Consider the following 17,662-nt stretch of genomic DNA (forward strand, 5'->3'; position numbering starts at 1 on the left):
TAACCGCTTCAAATAACATAAATAATCAGGGACTTTCCGTGTTTTAACAGTGTGTGTGAAATTAAAGTAAAAGCTTTGAAGGATTCTCTGGAATAGGAGGTGATCCTCACGGGCACGCCCACGCTTTCCCAGACGCGAGCACGTAAGGGTTATACCCGTTAAGGACATGACGTCAGTACGTGCTTGAGCCTGCCCGAAAATGTTCTCTCGTGTTGTTGGATTTCGAGGGAGCGCAGGACTTTGTGATGAAATAATACATTTATACCCGTGAGGAGGACAACAACAAACCGCATGTTTCTAAACTCGAGTCGTTCGGGTTCCCGTTGAAGTGGTGAAACTGTGTTTTCGGGGAGAGTCCAGCGGGAAGTTTGTGTGTGTGATCGTTTCTCCCGGAGTGATGTCGAATCCTGGGACTCGGAGGAACGGGTCCAGCATCAAAATCCGACTGACAGGTAAAAAAAAAAAAAAAAAAAAAAAAAAAGGAGCGAAAGAAAGAAAGCGCTTACGGTGCATGTTTGAACCGGAGACTCATGAACGTGTGAAGCTTTTGCTGTGGAGTGAATTAATAACGGTAACGGCACGTTACGGAGTGTCTTTCTGGCTCGCGACTCAGCCGTTTGCCCAAACATCCGGTTTTTGTGTGTACTAGCCTGTTAGCTCCGATGCTAACCTGAATCACCGAGGGGACAGTGAGGACGCTGCCCGCTCTCCTGTGAGGGCTCGGCGGCTTCACACAGCCCGAACACCCCGCTGTTTTCAGACAAACTTCCAAACACTTTGCCTCATAGCCAGCTAGCTAATAGTAACATTAATATTGACCGCTAACGCTAACGCTAGCTACACCCATTTTTTTTTGGTTGGTTGGTTGGTTGGAGGTGGTGGTGTTGGTGGTGTTGGTGGTGTTGGTGGGGGCTGACCACCAGCCGAACCCGCCGCTTGACCTGAATGCGACGGGCTGGCTGTGTACCGAACACACACACAGATCAATCTGACACGCTAGCCTAGATTACCCCCCCAAAAAAAGTATCGACCGCTCTTGTGTCAGCTGCTGGTTCAACTTATCCCCACCACACACACACACTCACACACGGTTACCGGTGTGTGTGCTCGTCATTTCGGGGTCAGACTCTCCTCTGCAGGGGCACGTAGGAGCCTCTCACACTGCACACAGCTGGAACAATGGTCTTTACTGTAGCTAATGTAACCCCACCGAGCGACCCAGGGGCCTCTATTCAGATGGAAATGACCTCTCTGTGCCGCTGGGCAGACGCCTTGTCCTTCTCCTGGTTCAGAAATTCAAGTCAACACACACACACACACACCAAAATAGACTTAAATGTTTCATCACAAAGCTTGTATGGAGGGCACATCATGTGATGGATGTGAGTAAAAGTGCTCGAGTTATGAAAAATGTCGCTGTCCTTTCTCTGAAAGTTAAGTTAACATACAATTAGACACGAGCAGGGTAAGAAAAACACTCAAAAATTAGAAATCAAATACAAAGAATCAGTATATAAACACATTTCAAGCATATTGGATCATTTCAGAAATAATTGCGGTGTTGTGTTGTCAGAAATCACGTGTTTGATTGTGATGGATGTGAGTAAAAGTGCTCGAGTTATGAAAAATGTTGCCGTTTGTCCCTCTGTCCTTTTCTCTGACAGTTAAGTTGGAGCAGGATAGACTTTGTATTATTACAAAAGGCAAAAGTACTCAGAAATTAGAAATAAAATACAAAGAAATCAATATATAAACACCTTTTTAAAGCATACAGGTATGCAAATAAGTGCGCTGTTGTGTTGTCAGAAAGGTGGTAGAGATATTACAGAATACAGTAAACAACATAAGTGATAAAGCTGTAACATTCAGGGTACATTCAGACACGATCTGATCTGGAAATAACATTTTATTTAGCTCATTTTCCGACTTTATCGATGTCACTCAACCACTGCAAATTAAACGACTTTGTGTCGCTGTTTTGCAGCGTATATTTTGAGTCAGACACGGATATTTAGAAGCTGAGTACGTGAGATAAACAAAGCCAGAACACAACAGGTAGAGTGTCCGAATTTAGTCCATGAATCCACCCAGAGACACCACCACGGCCAAATTGCACTGCCCTTACTCAAATGAATAGAAAACCCTGCGTTTTCACTGGATGAATGTGCCTAAAAGCATCAAACTTTCTCATTTGAGAGGCTATAAACGACAAATTCTTGACATTTTTGCTTTTTCACTAAATGTATTTACACACACTTGACCCATAGAAGACCTGAATTCAAGTTGAATGTACAGTTGTAGTAACTTAAATTAAAACAGAGATGAGATCTGATGAGTGTTTGTACTGGTGAGTGCTCTGTGTCCCAGAGTAAGTAATAACTAGAATATATGTAATCGCAGCAGCGCCGGATCTTGTCTGAATATACCCTAAATCAACACGTTTCTGATAGTTTGATTATTCTATTTTTGATCAACACTGCTGTTGCGTCTTCGACTTATGATAGTAGACGGCGAATCTTTGTCTTGTGTGTCAGATAAAACAGCAAAGACGTCACCCCTGATAACGTGCGATGAGACACTTTATCGACTTGACCGATGAAACATTGAGTCAAGAAAATAATGTGGAAATAAACGCTGAGTTTGGTTAGTTGTAACTTAAGTTAGAACTGTAGAACAGACAGTAAAGAGAAAGTGTGTATGGATGTTTGAGGCCGTGGGTGTGTGTTTTGTGCGTGTGTGAAGCAGTCGCTCATTATTTCAGCTCGGATACAAACAAAGGTTATTGCCCCTGACTGAGCCCCGCCCCCTCAGGTATGAGAGGAATTCTAATTGGGTGAGGAATGCGCCATGAGCCAATGGGAGAGCAACGCTGCCTGCTTGGCTGGCTCTGTGTTTAGTCTGTCACAGAGAGAGGGGTTTGTTTGGCCTACATCAGAAAGGCCAATGTGTCCGTGGCAGCGACAGACAGACAAAGAACAGGCGAGTCTGACGCTGGTTCACAATCCACAGTCTGCGGTGGGTTTATATGGACGTGTTTTAGCTGGCCAAGAGGTGGCTGTTATGTCTTTGTCTCTATATCAACTGTTTTTTGTTGTGTAAGAGAAGTGTCACATTATCTTATGGTTGTGTGGTCTAGTGAGATGTGAACCGATAGAGTTAGACGTTACAGAGAAACACGTGCTGGAAAAACTCTTTCTTGTGTGGTTGTGTTAGTGCAGTGAGTACTTGACAGTGTTTGTTAAGTCCTGGAAGTGAGAACAAAGTCTCAGTAGTAAATTGATTTATTTTGGTAAGTAATTTTTTGGTATTTCAAAATTAAAGAACTTCAAACAACTCCCAGCCCAGTTCTTGTTGTGTTTTGTTTGAATGCAGCAAAATGCTGGAAATAGATGAGCCAGAAATTAGAAAGAAAAGTTGTTTTTGCTCGGACATGAATCGGCTTTATTGTTGAAGAAAGTGGAGTTTATTGAATGAAAGTGCTGCCTGGGTTCTGGTGCCAGGTAGTCGGATTGAACCACTGACGGTATAAAGACTGGACAGCGTATGCCTGATGTTGCACGCAGGTTTCTGAAGAGACGTTTTGAAGCTCAAAACCTGTGTTGCTGGCCGTCAGCATGTTGGTAGTCCAGGTTTTTCCACCTCCCAGCTAATCTAAAAAACGTCAAACACGTGCACTGTTAATTATGCATAACTTTAGCCTTGATATAACTTGAACAGGTGAGTTTTATATAAATTCATCCTCAGTACAGTTTTCATGAACGGGGAAATTATCTTTAGAGACCAAAACTGTTTTTTGTACCAGGCTGTAAACAGGTTTACTTCTGCTGTGAAGTTGGACATTTGAACATGGGGACTTGGGGAGACTGACTCACTTCTGGAGCCAGCCTCAAGTGGATGTTTGAAGAGGTTGCAAGGTTGCCACTCAGCTAAACTTAAATGTTTATTTAAATAGTGTTTGTAGCTTTAGTTCTGCAGTTAATCTACTCATGGAAGCTACACGTGCCGTTCAGGTTTTGATGCCAGGGCGTCGGATTGAACACAGACTTGTCCAAGAGCCAACATAAGGCAGCGTCATGATGACATAACAACCTGAGATACTCACAAAGGATGGATGTAGAAAGCTGGAACACAGAAGTGGAAGGATGAGGTACAACTGAAGCAAAGAAAGGCGACCCAGAAAGCAGCTGAAGTGTGAGAGAGAAAGGGGAAAGTTGGGAATCCTGCTTACTTAGGAAGCAGCATAAGCACTTCTAATCCGCTCACTTACTGAGCTGGCAGCACACACACACACACACACACACACACACACACACACACACACACACACACACAAACACACAAACACACACAGCATAGAAACTGAGAATGGAAAGACGAAGAATGTGACACCATCACTCAAACAAACACATCAATGAGATGCTCACAGTACCGGATGATTCAGTTTTTATGTTTGTTTATTTAACTGTGTGTGTGTGTGTGTGTGTGTGTGTGTGTGTGTGTGTGTGTGTGTGTGTGTTTGTTGGGGTGTTGGTGTGGTCCATGTTGTTAAGTAGGTGAGATATTTGCTCACGTGCCTGCTGGCTGCTACACTGTTAAAAAAAAAAACTGTTGTTTTTTGCGGGGCTGAAAACTCTCAGCTGTGGTTGCCAAAATTTTACCGTAATAAATAAAGTATAACTTTTCCTAATATTACTGTAAAAGGATATGAGTACTGTTGAATTTGTGGTTAAAGTTGGTGTTTTATTATAGATTTTTCCATATAAATTAAAGTTTTTTTTTCTCTTTTTTTTACGGTATAATTTTGCCATATAATTAACATTAACATACCAAATGAATGCCGTCTTTGCCATCAAATATTAGTGTTTTACTGTACATAACAGTCTGTCATTTAAAGTACTACTCTATTCTGTATACATTCCCTTTAAATGTCATATAGACAAAGGGTTTGCCGTGACATATTACAGTGTTTTACTGTTTAAAAAAACTGTTAAAAACTGGTAGTTGTGGTTGCGAGTATTTTACCGTAATAAATACGGTATATTTTCCGATATTACAGTGAAAGGATATTAGAACTGTTGATTTCATGTTTGAGGTTGGCGTTTTATTCCATATTTTAGTTTTTCCACCGAAAGAAGCGCCGCTTTGCCGTATAATTGACATGAAAATACCGCATGAATGTCGTATAAAACGCTGTATAAATGAAGGTTTTGCCGTGAAATATGACAGTGTTTTGCTCAGTGTTTTTGGAGCTGAGGGGAGACAGTTAGACAGGAAATTACATTGTTGTTGTTCTCACATAATCTCACATGGGTCACTTCACTTCAGTTGTAAATCTGTGAGTTCTCTCTGAAACCGTCTCTGAAGGATCTCAGCGTCCCGGTTATTGATGTCCATGAACTGAGTTCACAGCATCTTGGCATCTTCTCCGAAGAGCACGACCATTATCCGTGATTTAAGAAGTTGTAATGAGCTCCTAAGCTCCTCCAATTCTTATGTTTGTGTTGTTACCTGAAGAATACCAAGCACTCTCGCTGTGGTTATGGGGCGAGAGTAGCGCCTGAAATGTTTGTGGGAGACGGCTGATTGTGGCAGAAACATGTTGTGACTTCAGATTCCTCGAGGAGCTGCTGGCGTGGCACAGAAGCAGTTTTTCATCATCTCCTCCTGAACTGTTTCTGCTTGTTCCCTCAAGATTGGATGAATTCTTCCCCCGCTGGCTCGCTCTCTTTCTCTCCAGCCCCCAGAAAGGAAGGACATAAATGCCAAAAAAAGAGAGCAGCAGTGGGGGGGAAATTGAGAACCAGCTGGGCTGTAACTATGTGTGTCTTTACCAGCCGTGACCTTGGCAGGATGAGGAATTTCCTGTCACACAGTCAGTGCCACAGAAGAAGTGCTGGTCACAGAGAGATGGGGTGAAATTAGGGGTGTCCCTCGTCTCTCGCGGCGAGAGATTGGCCGTGTTGGAGGGGTGGATAACACAAATGTGACTGACAGGAAGTCTTCCTCCACTAGCTTGTCTGAAAGAGGAGGCAGGGACAAATCAGAAACTTGATTCTCTCCCTCGCTGAGCTGTGTTTCCTTCGTTGTGTCTGAAAAGATGAGGACTCTGTGAGGAATGCGTGAGTCAGGAGGAGGAGGAGTGGAAGGAGGGGGGTTGATGAGGAAGAGGGAAGGATATCCTGCAGCCATTCTCAACGGGTTAATCACAGGAAATAAACCAGGCTGCCACGCCAGACACATCCACGCCACAACACACTCACCACATCCGAAACCACTGGAAGACTGACTAACTTCCTCGATGGTCGTCTGGGCCAAAACCAGATCACGGCAGGTTTTAATTGGACCTTTTTAAAGCTTGGATAACGGCTCAGGTGGTGCTCCATTATATTTTTAAATTTTCATTACTGGTTAATCTGCTGATTATTTTCTTGATTAATCTTAATCATTTTACATAATAAAGCCCATTATAATTATTATTATACAACAGTTAGTTACGACCATAAAATCTGATTGGACAAGAGTCGTTCAATGAGTGCTGATATAGAGAATAACAGCACATTTAACTAGACGCATCACTCCACTACAGATGTTTTCACAGCTGTAACATTAACAGTCCTCGTCAATCTCAGATTGTAAGAAACTTTACACCACAAAGACGACCATATGTCTATAAGTAATTTAAATTTACTTCCATTAGAAACCTAATTAGCTGACAAATTGTTAAGTGGTTACCTAATGTTTCTGTAGTGTTGACAAAACATTAATAAATAAACATATTAGCAGTTTAGAGTTAAACTAAAGCCCCCTGCGCCATCCTAAAGCAACCTCTTTTTTTTAAGTATTATGACATTTTAACACTCTAGAAACACACAATAAAGGACGTCATATGTCGTCTTGTTAGTTCAGCATCAATAAAATCTATAAATATAAACTGTCCACAGACTCTTTCCTGAAACTGTTGTGTTGGCGGACTCAAATAAATGATAAAATAATCAAAGAAATCCCCCAAATCTGTTGTCACGTATTACTATTAACCAGTGAATGGCGCTTGTAGAACTGTTGTATAAAAGTAATATCAGACTCAAGGCAGTGCTGTTATACCGAATATCGGCACACCTACGACTGAATCACAGCCATGCTGATGTGATATTGCTTTGATCATTTTTGAGAGCTTTCTGTGTTTGATTAACAGTCTAAAACCCCAAAAATGTAACCTAGAAAATGCAGCAAATCTTTAGTATTTTTAGCTTGAAACAACAAATCATTAACTATTTACTAAAATGGACTAATTGATTAGTTGTTTCAGTTTAAATTGTCAAGTATGAAACTCTGGCGCAAAGCACAGGAGAGCAAGAGCACCTTGAATAATTCAAACCAATGTTGGGATGACACTCCTCCTCCCCCTCCTATCACATCTCCTCTGTCTAACTGTACAAAGGTGATTGAAGTGATATAGTTACACCGCATTGGTCAGATGGGTTCACGCTTAATTTGTGTGTCTTTTGAAATGGGACCAGTGTTTTTTTCTTTAAATAAATAAATCACATTCCCTTTCTTGTTTCAGGCCATCAGACATGACATTTATTTATTTTAATCACTTGTCAGTCAGTGTTCATGAAATGAAAATGAGCTGCTGTAGCTTTAAGGCAAGAGTCCAAATGGTAATTTAACACCTGTACAGGTGTTAGTGACGCTCCAGAGTAACTGCATCCCCCGGTTCACTGTAGTTCATGAATAGTCAGCTGAACATGATGATGATGATGATACCATATAACACTGATGCTCGAGAAATACTGTATGTTCTACTGGATTAAACATTAAAATTAAAGCAACACTGCATAGAAATTGGTATTTTTGTGATTTAGTTCCCCCAGTTTCAGAGTGTAATCCCACTGTGGTAAATATGGACAGCTGTACACGTGTACTTATGATTATATTACTTATGATCAAAAACAGACAAAGACATAGCAGCCAGCTAATGTTACTTACTGGTCCAAAAGCCCAGCCCTGTGTCTGTCTTTCAGTCTTCGTCAACGTCCTCTTCAGTCTTTTTTGCCTCTGTCCATAGAGGCTGCTAAGCCCAGTTACATGCTAAGCTTCTAAGCTCCTGAGCTCCTGTTCTGGCACGACCTCTTCTTCCTGGTGGTTCAAAACACCTGTGGTACAAACACTAAAGCCTTATTCATACTTCCGCCCCCTTTCAAAATAAAACACAATACGCAGTTCATGTAGCCGATCACAACTTCACATCATCATTACGTCATGACCGGTGGCACCAGTTCAGCAATCGATCAAAGGGTCTTAACATGAACGACGAGAGACTAATTGTTGATGTGGAACAACAGGCAATAATTTATGACACAACAGATTTGTCTTTTCTGAACTCTTCCACGTCGGAGAAGCAAAGTCAGCTGTTTGTTGTTGTTTCCTTTATACACGTCTCGCATACGTTCAGGATTCTCGCGTGATCTTGTGATCTCACCTGAATACGGGTGGCTCGCTACACTGCCGTCACGCGCCTGGTGGGGATTGACTCCCCCCTGGTGCTTTGACCTTACAGTCCAGACAGCCCGGCTAACAAACTGAGCTAACAGCAGCTAGAATTGGCAGCAGTTTACTTCACTGTCCATCAGGAAACTCTATCCAGTTTCACCAAAATCAGTGAAATAGTTGGTGGTGTGTGACTTAGTGCCGTAAAGCGTTACGTACTTCTCGTACCCGGAGCACAAAGTTACATAGTGTGAGGACAGACGTGCGAATGACAGAGACACCATTCACCTGATTACACATAAGTTATTTATGATAGAAAAGTTACACAATGTTGCTTTAATCAGCAGTTTCTGTGTGTGTGTGTGTTTCATAGATTAGCAATGGCTTCTTTCTAGACACATCATTTTGACATTGCGCAATCGCTCTGTGACTTTGTGCGGAGTACGTTTTTACCCATGATGCTTTGCAGCCACAGGAAATAGCTTGCAAAAGGAGACAGGAGTCTCCATTGGCGGCAACAACAGCTAGTGGTACTACTTTTCACCTACACATAAACACCAAAACTGAAGTTTGCATAATTTGGCAATCTGCAGTGCGTTTAGATGAATTGTTTTTTCTCTGTATGTGATAGTTGCTGTTTAAACTGTTGACCAACAAACCAAGAACTTCCTTCAGAGCAAATTCACGGACCTTTATTACTCATTCTTGGACATTTATATTCTTTATTTTACCACATAAGATTCTCAACAATGGGCCTGAATGCTGACATTTCAACATGACGTTGTATATTATTGTTTTCATGTCAGTTACACCTCAGGTCAGAGTCACTTTTGAGCGCCTTACATCAGCCTTGAACACAAACACACAGCTTGTTTTTTTGTTCACTGCGAACGCTGCCCTATAATCAAGACTTGTACGTGTGACTGGACATGATTGTGTTTCTAAAAATTGGTGCATTGTGGGTCAGTGTTTGTAGCAGCAGTGACATATGCCAGCTCTCGCACCATGCACGCAAACAATAAACTAAATACTTAGAAACACAGATTGGGTCTTTGTCTTGCTGAGCTTTGCTCTCTGAATCCTTAAAGATGATGTGGCAGTGTGGGTGGGTTTGTGAGTTTGTGTCCAAACACTAGTCTATACTTTACTGCCCATGCTGGTCTGCATGTCACATAAGTTTTCCTGCACATTACCATCCTCTGGCATTCATATATTATCCCAACCAGCATTCTTCCTTCTCAGACAGTATTTATGTGCACTAGCCTACACACTGTAACATCATTTACATCTCTCTGACTGTGTGTGTGATTTTATCTTTTGCAGTATTATGTGCCAAGAACCTCGCAAAGAAAGACTTCTTTCGTAAGTACCTTTTTTAAATTTTCATGTGCATGAATCTCAACGTTATGACCATTGGTATGCATGATTAAATGATTGGTTTCAATGAAGGTTTGTGCTCAGCCGCAGCCATCAAGCTGCTATCAGTTTGTCAGTTCCACCAAATAACCAAATAGAATATGCTGTTTTTGGTTGTTAAGTAACAGTAACCAACATGTTTTATTTATATTCTCAGTAAGATGCAGGCCACCCTGCTCCAATTCAGTCATTAGATGGACAAAAGGAGCTGTGTTATTGTGAATCACTGTTTTATTTTTGGCATTGTGCATGCAGGCCTTCCCGATCCATTTGCCAAGGTTGTGGTGGACGGATCAGGTCAATGCCACTCAACCGACACAGTCAAGAGCACACTGGACCCAAAATGGAATCAGCACTACGACCTGTGAGTCTCAAAACTAATACTCTTTTCAATTTTGTAGAAAGAGTTCAAGTATCTCGGCCTTGATGGGGAAAATGAGAGTGTGAGATGGACCGGCGGGTTGTGGACCGTTGTGGGGAAGAGGAAGCTGAGCCGGAAGGCAAAGCTCTCAATTTTCCAGTCCCAATCCTCACCTATGCTCATGAGCTTTGGGTAGCGACCAAAAGAATGAGATCGCGGATACAAGCAGCCGAAATGAGCTTCTTCCATCCGGTGGCTGGGCTCAGTCTTAGAGATAGGGTGAGGAGCCCGGACATCTGGAGGGAGCTCGGAGTAGAGCCGTTGCTCCGTCGTGTCGAAAGGTCTGATTGGGATGGACGCCTTATGTGGACGTTTTCCGGGCCCATTTAGCTGGTTGGAGACCCCGGGGTGGACATAGAAACTATATACCGTCATCAAAACTAGTGTCTTCTTCTTCGGCACATAATCTTTCCCCACATGTCTGTCTCACTTTTGCATTTACTGCTAGAGAGTGCTCCCCGTTGGCCGTTGACCAGTAAAAATCTATAAATTAGCCGTATAGGCCGCATGGTTCAAAGCGTGGGGGAAAAAGTAGCGGCTTGTAGTCCATCTAGCCTGGGAACACCTCAGTATCCCCCAGGAGGAGCTGGAATGGATGAATGGATGTTTTCCGACAGATTTTGTTGTTTTTACTTTGATTCAAATGTAACAGTGGGTGACGACACCTCACACTGACAGCAGACTGAGCTGAAAAACCAGGAGAATCACGAGGATCTTACAGTCTGTGTTGTTTTTCAGCTACATTGGAAAGACAGACTCCATCACTATCAGCATATGGAACCACAAAAAGATCCATAAACGACAGGGGGCGGGCTTCCTGGGCTGCATACGGCTTCTTTCCAATGCCATCAGCAGGCTAAAAGACACAGGATGTAAGTCTGTCCTTCTGGTTTTAAATAAACAGACACACACTCGCATGAAAAGCTTTTGGTTTGAATGCATTTCCTTTCTCCTCGTCTAACAGACCAGCGTTTAGATCTATGTAAGCTGAACCCCTCGGACAGTGACGCAGTGCGGGGACAGATCGTAGGTAAGGCTGGACTCGCAGATCTGTACAGATGACTCTCTCTGCGTCACTTTTTTCTGTCACTGTGTGCATGTTCTGACTTCTCGCTGTCATTTCTCTGACCTTTACCTCCTGCTCGGTTCCAGTGAGCTTACAGACGCGAGATCGCATCGGCAGCGGAGGACCTGTGGTGGACTGCAGAGGACTGTTGGAAAACGATGGGTGAGTGTGCCGTAGCGTGATAGTGATATTTACTTTGCTTACAAGCTCTACAAGAGACACCATTCACCTGATTACAAGTCAGTGTAGCATCAACATGATTTAATGCCTCTGCTCTGTCATGTGAAGTAGGACAGAGACCCATTTTTTGCTTGTTGTGATGCTCGATCACTTTAGTCATAATTACCATTTGTTTGATCTTCTCCCAATCTTTGCTTCTCAAAATAAAAAGCACTTATCCAATCATGTGATTCCAGTAAGACAGAAAATAGGACTTAACTGGTGTTTGTGTGTGTGTGTGTAGGCCTGTGTTTGAGGGATGTTTCAGCGAAGAGCCGCTGCCTTACTCCGACCCAACCGGCGCAGCAGGAGGCGGGAACTGTCGGCTCGACTCGCCCAGCCAGGAGAACCGCCTTCAGACGCAGCGAATCAGAGGGCAGGATTCGAGAGGCCACGGCCACACCCCTCAGAACAGACCTCACGGGCACCAACCGCCTGACCTGCCAGAGGGATACGGTCAGTCGAAGCGTTCGAACGTTCATAAATGTTCCTCTGAATCTCTCATGTTTTCTAAAACATCCATCGTCTCTTTAAAAAAAAACAGAGCAGCGAACAACAGTGCAAGGCCAGGTGTACTTCCTCCACACACAGACAGGCGTCAGCACCTGGCACGACCCTCGGATACCGAGGTATGATCCCACCCCTCCTCTCCACCACCACCACTTCACTTCTGTGTTGTCAAGCCAAGTTATGCCAAGCATAACCTGAAATGAGATGAACCTTGAATAAACCCAACTGAGAAAGTAGGTCATTGCAGCAGCAGCAGAGAAAGAGGACACAGAGAAGAGTACAACAAAAGAAGAACAACAGTACAAATGACCGCACATGTTCTGTTTTCATGGCTGCAAGTAGAGCCTCACTTTCTCGTTAGCTAACACACTGATTACACCAACAGATTAAGACAAAGATCTCAGGTTATTTCCTTTGGACCTCCAGGTTCTGGGTCAGTATGAGAGGTTAAGAACATCCAGTATGTGGGGTCATAAGTGTTGGTTGATGGATTTGCGTTGCTGGCTCTAGTCTCAGTCTGGATCCTTGTTTCCGGTGCAGGGACCTGGCCAGTGTGAGCTGCGAGGAGCTCGGGCCGTTGCCAGTGGGCTGGGAGGTCCGAAGCACCGTGTCGGGTCGTATCTACTTCGTGGACCACAACAACCGAACCACGCAATTCACAGACCCGCGCCTACACACCATCATCAGGTACAACTAATGTGGCAAAATAATTGTTTTCAGCTAATCTGTCTAATCTAATCTCTCACGGCTGTAATGCCGGACTCAGACTGGTTCTGAAAGTGACCCACTAACAGTCATCAGCTCTGTTCATGATGCTGACGCCCTGCGATTTGACAGATGTGGGCTCATGGGTAGATTTAGTTGCAGTGTGTTAATCCAGTCTGTCTCCTCTCCTCATGTCGTCTCCAGCCAGCAATCCCAAGCGAAGGAATCCTCCCAGGCCCCCCAGATGGACGTGGGGGGCGAGGAGGTGGGAGGTGGAGGAGTGGGCGGCGTCGGAGGAGGCGGCGTCGGAGGCGGAGGTGGAGACGGAGACGTGGCGGCTCGCTACGAGAGAGACTTGGTCCACAAGTTGAAGCTGCTCCGTCACGAGCTGTCGCTGCAGCAGCCTCAGGCGGGACACTGTCGCATCGAGGTGTCCCGAGAGGAGATCTTTGAGGTGGGCGCACATGACAAACCAGGACGGAACATTACAAGAACATTACAAGAACATTTATCTCCCATGAGTGGCACATAAACTAGACAACAATGCCGTCTCACACGCACATAGATCAGACGTTTGCACAAATGTGTTCACAGTGTGGGTAGCTCTGTGAAGGTTGACATTCATACAAGACTCGTCCACACTCTTCATGACTCACACACACACACACACACCAGTCAAAACAAACTATTCTTTCACAACACAAAAGCAGCACTGACTGTGCATGTTAATAAACAGAACTTCACTGATATGAAGGGCTGTGTTGTGGGTCACTAACTGTTTCCTTTGTGTGTGTGTGTGTGGGGATGTAGGAGTCGTATCGACAAATAATGAAGATGAGGCCCAAAGACCTGAAGAAGCGACTCATGGTGAAGTTCAGAGGTGAAGAAGGTCTGGACTACGGCGGGGTCGCAAGGTAATTAGCATTAGTGTGTCTATCGTTAAGTCGTACAGGTGTACATCCATAAATCTACTTTTCCAGCTGAGCGAATGAGAGTTATAATTCAGCTGAAAAGTGTCGCTCTGCCAGTGAAAGCTGTGATTGGCTAAGAGCTGCTGCAGAGCCTCCTGGGGGCCATAGAGAAACTCCAACGCTGCCCGGGACATTATTGATCTCCCTAGTTTTAAACATTATTTATGTGCAGCTGAAACAAGCAGGAGCGTTGTGAGCAAACTGTTCCCGCTCTGACATAAATTCATCGGCACAAGCAGGTTCTCTGCTCAAATGTGCGACGGCTGAATGTTTTTAACGATTGAGTTGAATCACTGGGAGATCACACCGGGCTTCGTCTCTGTCACGTCACAGCCACGACAGCAGAGCGTTTTGCCACACTTTATTTTGAAAACTGACTTCCAGCCAACTCGATCTGCTCTGTGCTGCTTGACACGACTGCGTGTGGCGTCCATCAAAAATAGAACAGTAGCATATTTTCTGCAGAGCACAGAGACCTTTCTGGCACTTATTCACGAACATTGTCTATCTAGAACGGCCGCGATCAGTCGTGCCTGATGGGACTGAACCTAAATACTTTAAGCAGTGACCGCCTAGTTTAAAAACAGGAGAGTGTGAACACAGACTACATTGTGTAATCATATTATATATGATTAATTTTGTTTTTTTAAGTTTCTTTGTGAGTTCTTGACATTAACAATGTGATTGTCTGTAGGGAGTGGCTGTACCTGCTGTGTCATGAAATGTTGAACCCCTATTACGGCCTGTTCCAGTACTCCACAGACAATATCTACACACTACAGATCAACCCCGACTCCTCCATCAACCCTGTGAGTGTACACACACACACACACACACACACACACACACACACACACACACACGTGCCTTAAGATGAGTCTGTCTGACTCTCTGATGTCTCTGTGCTGTGTTTCAGGACCACCTGTCATACTTCCACTTTGTGGGTCGCGTGATGGGCCTGGCAGTTTTTCATGGTCACTACATCAACGGGAGCTTCACGCTACCCTTCTACAAACAGCTGCTAGGTAAACCGATCCAGCTCAACGACCTGGAGACCACAGACCCGGAGTTGCACAAGAGCCTCGTCTGGATATTGTGAGCAAACGATCATGAACTGTCTCTCAGCTCCTGTCCTTCTCATCGTCCGTCTCAGTGTTAACTTCTCAAATATTCTCCATGCAGAGAGAACGACATCACTTCAGTCCTCGACCACACGTTCTGCGTGGAGCACAATGCCTTCGGGAAGTTCTTACAACATGAACTCAAACCTAACGGCCGCAACATCCCAGTCACCGAGGAGAACAAGAAAGAATATGTGAGGTGAGAACAGTGTGTGTTAATTCAAACTGTGTAAACAATGTGCCGTCTTGTTGGCAGAAACAGCTGTTGTTTTTTACAGTGTATTTATTCGGCCTGTGTTTGTGTCTTTCAGACTTTATGTGAACTGGAGGTTTATGCGTGGAATTGAAGCCCAGTTTCTGGCTCTACAGAAAGGATTCAGTGAGCTGATCCCCCAGCACCTCCTCAAACCCTTTGACCATAAAGAACTAGAGGTACTGCCGCCTGTGTCGTCATGATTAACCTATTTTCTCACAAATCGAGCCACCTTTACTTAATCCTCCTCCTCTCCGTCTTCCAGTTGATCATCGGTGGACTGGGTAAAATAGATCTCGCAGACTGGAAGACCAACACGCGCCTGAAGCACTGCACAAGCGAAAGCAACGTGGTGCGGTGGTTCTGGCAGGCGGTGGAGGCATTCAGCGAGGAGAGGAGAGGACGCCTCCTGCAGTTCGTCACCGGCTCCACCAGGGTCCCCTTACAGGGGTTCAAAGCGCTGCAGGGTGGGTCATGGTCTGGCTTAGACACCACACACACACACACATATCAGTTACTATGTTCATTTGATGCTAACAGTTACCTACACACTTAATTTATCTTAATTTATCTATTTAGCTATACAAACATCAATTAATCTGACCTGAGTCGTCCAAAAAAGTCCAAACAAACGTCTTCAGACAGCGGAAAACCCAAAGATATTAGAGGTTTGACATACAAAGGGTGCATTCAGACAGAATCACAGAGTTGTCCGGCGGTGTGTCTGTGAAACGATCAAGAAATAACTTTATTCCTCTGATTTGCGGCTGCAGTGTGATGTTTGTGCTCCGTTTTTCTGAAAGTTGGTTCAACTTCTCTGCCGCAGGTCGCTGCAGGGTTGTTGTTTTTTTTTTGGCAGCCCGCAGGATCTGATCCTGTCTGAATGCCCTAATAACTAAAGAAAGTTACAGCAAAGGCCTGTTTACTGTATTTGAGGACATTTTACTTGTTTATATACCTCCAAACTACCCACTGACCGACCATCACGTCTTACAACTCTACAAAGAGAATTGTAAATTAATCTGAGTTGTCTATAAAATGTCAGAAAAAAGATCAAATAGACGTCTTCAAATGTCCAATTTCGTCCGACCAACAGTCCAAATCCAAAGATATTAGAGATTTGACACACGAAAGCATCAAACTTTCTCATTTGAGAAGCTAAAAACGGCAAATGTTTCTCACACTCAGTTTAACGTGCAGTTGTAATTACTTAAATGAAAACAGAGATGAGATTTAATGACTGCCTTTCCTGTGTGAAGACTGATGAGTGCTCTGTGTACCAGAGTAGAGCAGTGATAACTAGAATGTATGTGTGTAAGGTTCTACAGGTTCTGCAGGACCAAGGCTCTTCACCATCCATTTGATAGACGCCAACACAGACAACCTGCCCAAGGCTCACACGTGGTAAGGACTCGCTAAAGATGCATGTTGTTTATATTTCTGTCGGGTTCGATGTCACTAATGATCCTCTTCTGTCTCCAGTTTTAACCGGATAGACATCCCTCCCTACGAGTCTTACGAGAAACTTTACGAGAAACTGCTGACGGCTGTGGAGGAGACCTGCGGCTTCGCTGTGGAGTGATGAATCCACATCCCAAACCGACAATACACACAGTCACGCTTGCACTTGCACACAACCTATTTGACATTTTACATATATACACAAACATCGACAGAATATCAAGTATACGAGGAGTATACGGAGCGGCCAAGCATCACAAAAAGACACACATGGTCTCTTGCCAACCTCCTCACCACCGAACTGTTTGGAGGGTTTAACGGAGGAAGCACAGCAGGAGGAGGAAAAAAAAACAGAACGACAAAAAACAAACAAAAAAAAATAAAAAAGTATTTTAAAATTTTTCAGATGTTTTGAAGAAGCATTTTTATCCTTCAGTTTTAACAAGCTTTGATGTCATTCTTCAGAACGTCTTACCGCCACAGCGACTCCACGACACACACAACTTTTGGACAGAATCAGCCAATCACAACGCGAGCCTGCGAACAGAGACTTTGAAAAATCACAAGAAGAACAAAGGCGAAAGACCTCGTCTGTCTGTCTGACGAGCTGATTGACTAGTATTCATGCTTCATGTTTAACCACTGTCGTGTATCCGAATGTGTGCATGTATGTTTGTATGCGTGTGAGTGTGTGTTTGTATGTATGTGTGTGTGTGTCAGGCATGGCACCCGGTTACGCTGTAAAAAAAAAAAAAAAAAAAAATGAGCCTGCTCCTCCTCCTTTTGGTGACTTTTTGTCTCTTCCGTTTGTATCTGCGACCACTCTGATCCACTCTGATATTTTATTATTTATTACTAAGTGATTACTGACCAAGCTGCTATACGCTCGACACAGAGCCCACACTAATCTCTTCACCACCCTCCTCGTCCTCCTCCTATCCCTCAAGCCTCTCTTACCAGAGCCGAAGGGTCAATTCACTTTGCAATTCAAGTAATCCACAAAGTGGGTTCTATTGAACTTTGTTACAT

The 17,662-nt window shown here is 43.9% G+C and overlaps 1 protein-coding gene across 2 annotated transcripts; it reads left to right on the forward strand.

Annotated features, from left to right (window-relative positions):
• Positions 1–154: 154 nt before the first annotated feature.
• Positions 155–17,193, forward strand: smurf1 (SMAD specific E3 ubiquitin protein ligase 1). Of its 2 annotated transcripts, none has more exons than XM_027285178.1 (18): positions 155–452; positions 9,814–9,852; positions 10,162–10,270; positions 11,066–11,199; positions 11,292–11,357; positions 11,480–11,555; positions 11,857–12,068; positions 12,157–12,241; positions 12,663–12,809; positions 13,032–13,281; positions 13,638–13,741; positions 14,493–14,607; positions 14,715–14,893; positions 14,981–15,118; positions 15,231–15,351; positions 15,438–15,639; positions 16,492–16,576; positions 16,655–17,193. In XM_027285178.1, exons 1-18 carry the CDS (start codon positions 398–400, stop codon positions 16,752–16,754), a joined length of 2,217 nt encoding a protein of 738 aa, XP_027140979.1. In that variant the 5' UTR covers positions 155–397; the 3' UTR covers positions 16,755–17,193. The 2 variants fall into 2 exon arrangements, with proteins under 2 accessions (XP_027140979.1, XP_027140980.1); XM_027285179.1 differs by having other exon boundaries at positions 16,501–16,576.
• Positions 17,194–17,662: the final 469 nt, after the last annotated feature.

This window comes from Larimichthys crocea, chromosome XII (genome assembly GCF_000972845.2).
Source record: "Larimichthys crocea isolate SSNF chromosome XII, L_crocea_2.0, whole genome shotgun sequence".
Lineage (NCBI taxonomy): Eukaryota > Metazoa > Chordata > Actinopteri > Sciaenidae > Larimichthys > Larimichthys crocea.

Bases quoted from the DNA above. Each gene is read 5' to 3' on its own strand.
- smurf1 (XM_027285178.1), top strand. From the start codon at position 398: ATGTCGAATCCTGGGACTCGGAGGAACGGGTCCAGCATCAAAATCCGA. The intron at 12,810-13,031 runs GTACAACTAATG...TGTCGTCTCCAG, and splicing joins CGCCTACACACCATCATCAG to CCAGCAATCCCAAGCGAAGG. The intron at 15,640-16,491 runs GTGGGTCATGGT...TATGTGTGTAAG, and splicing joins GGGGTTCAAAGCGCTGCAGG to GTTCTACAGGTTCTGCAGGA.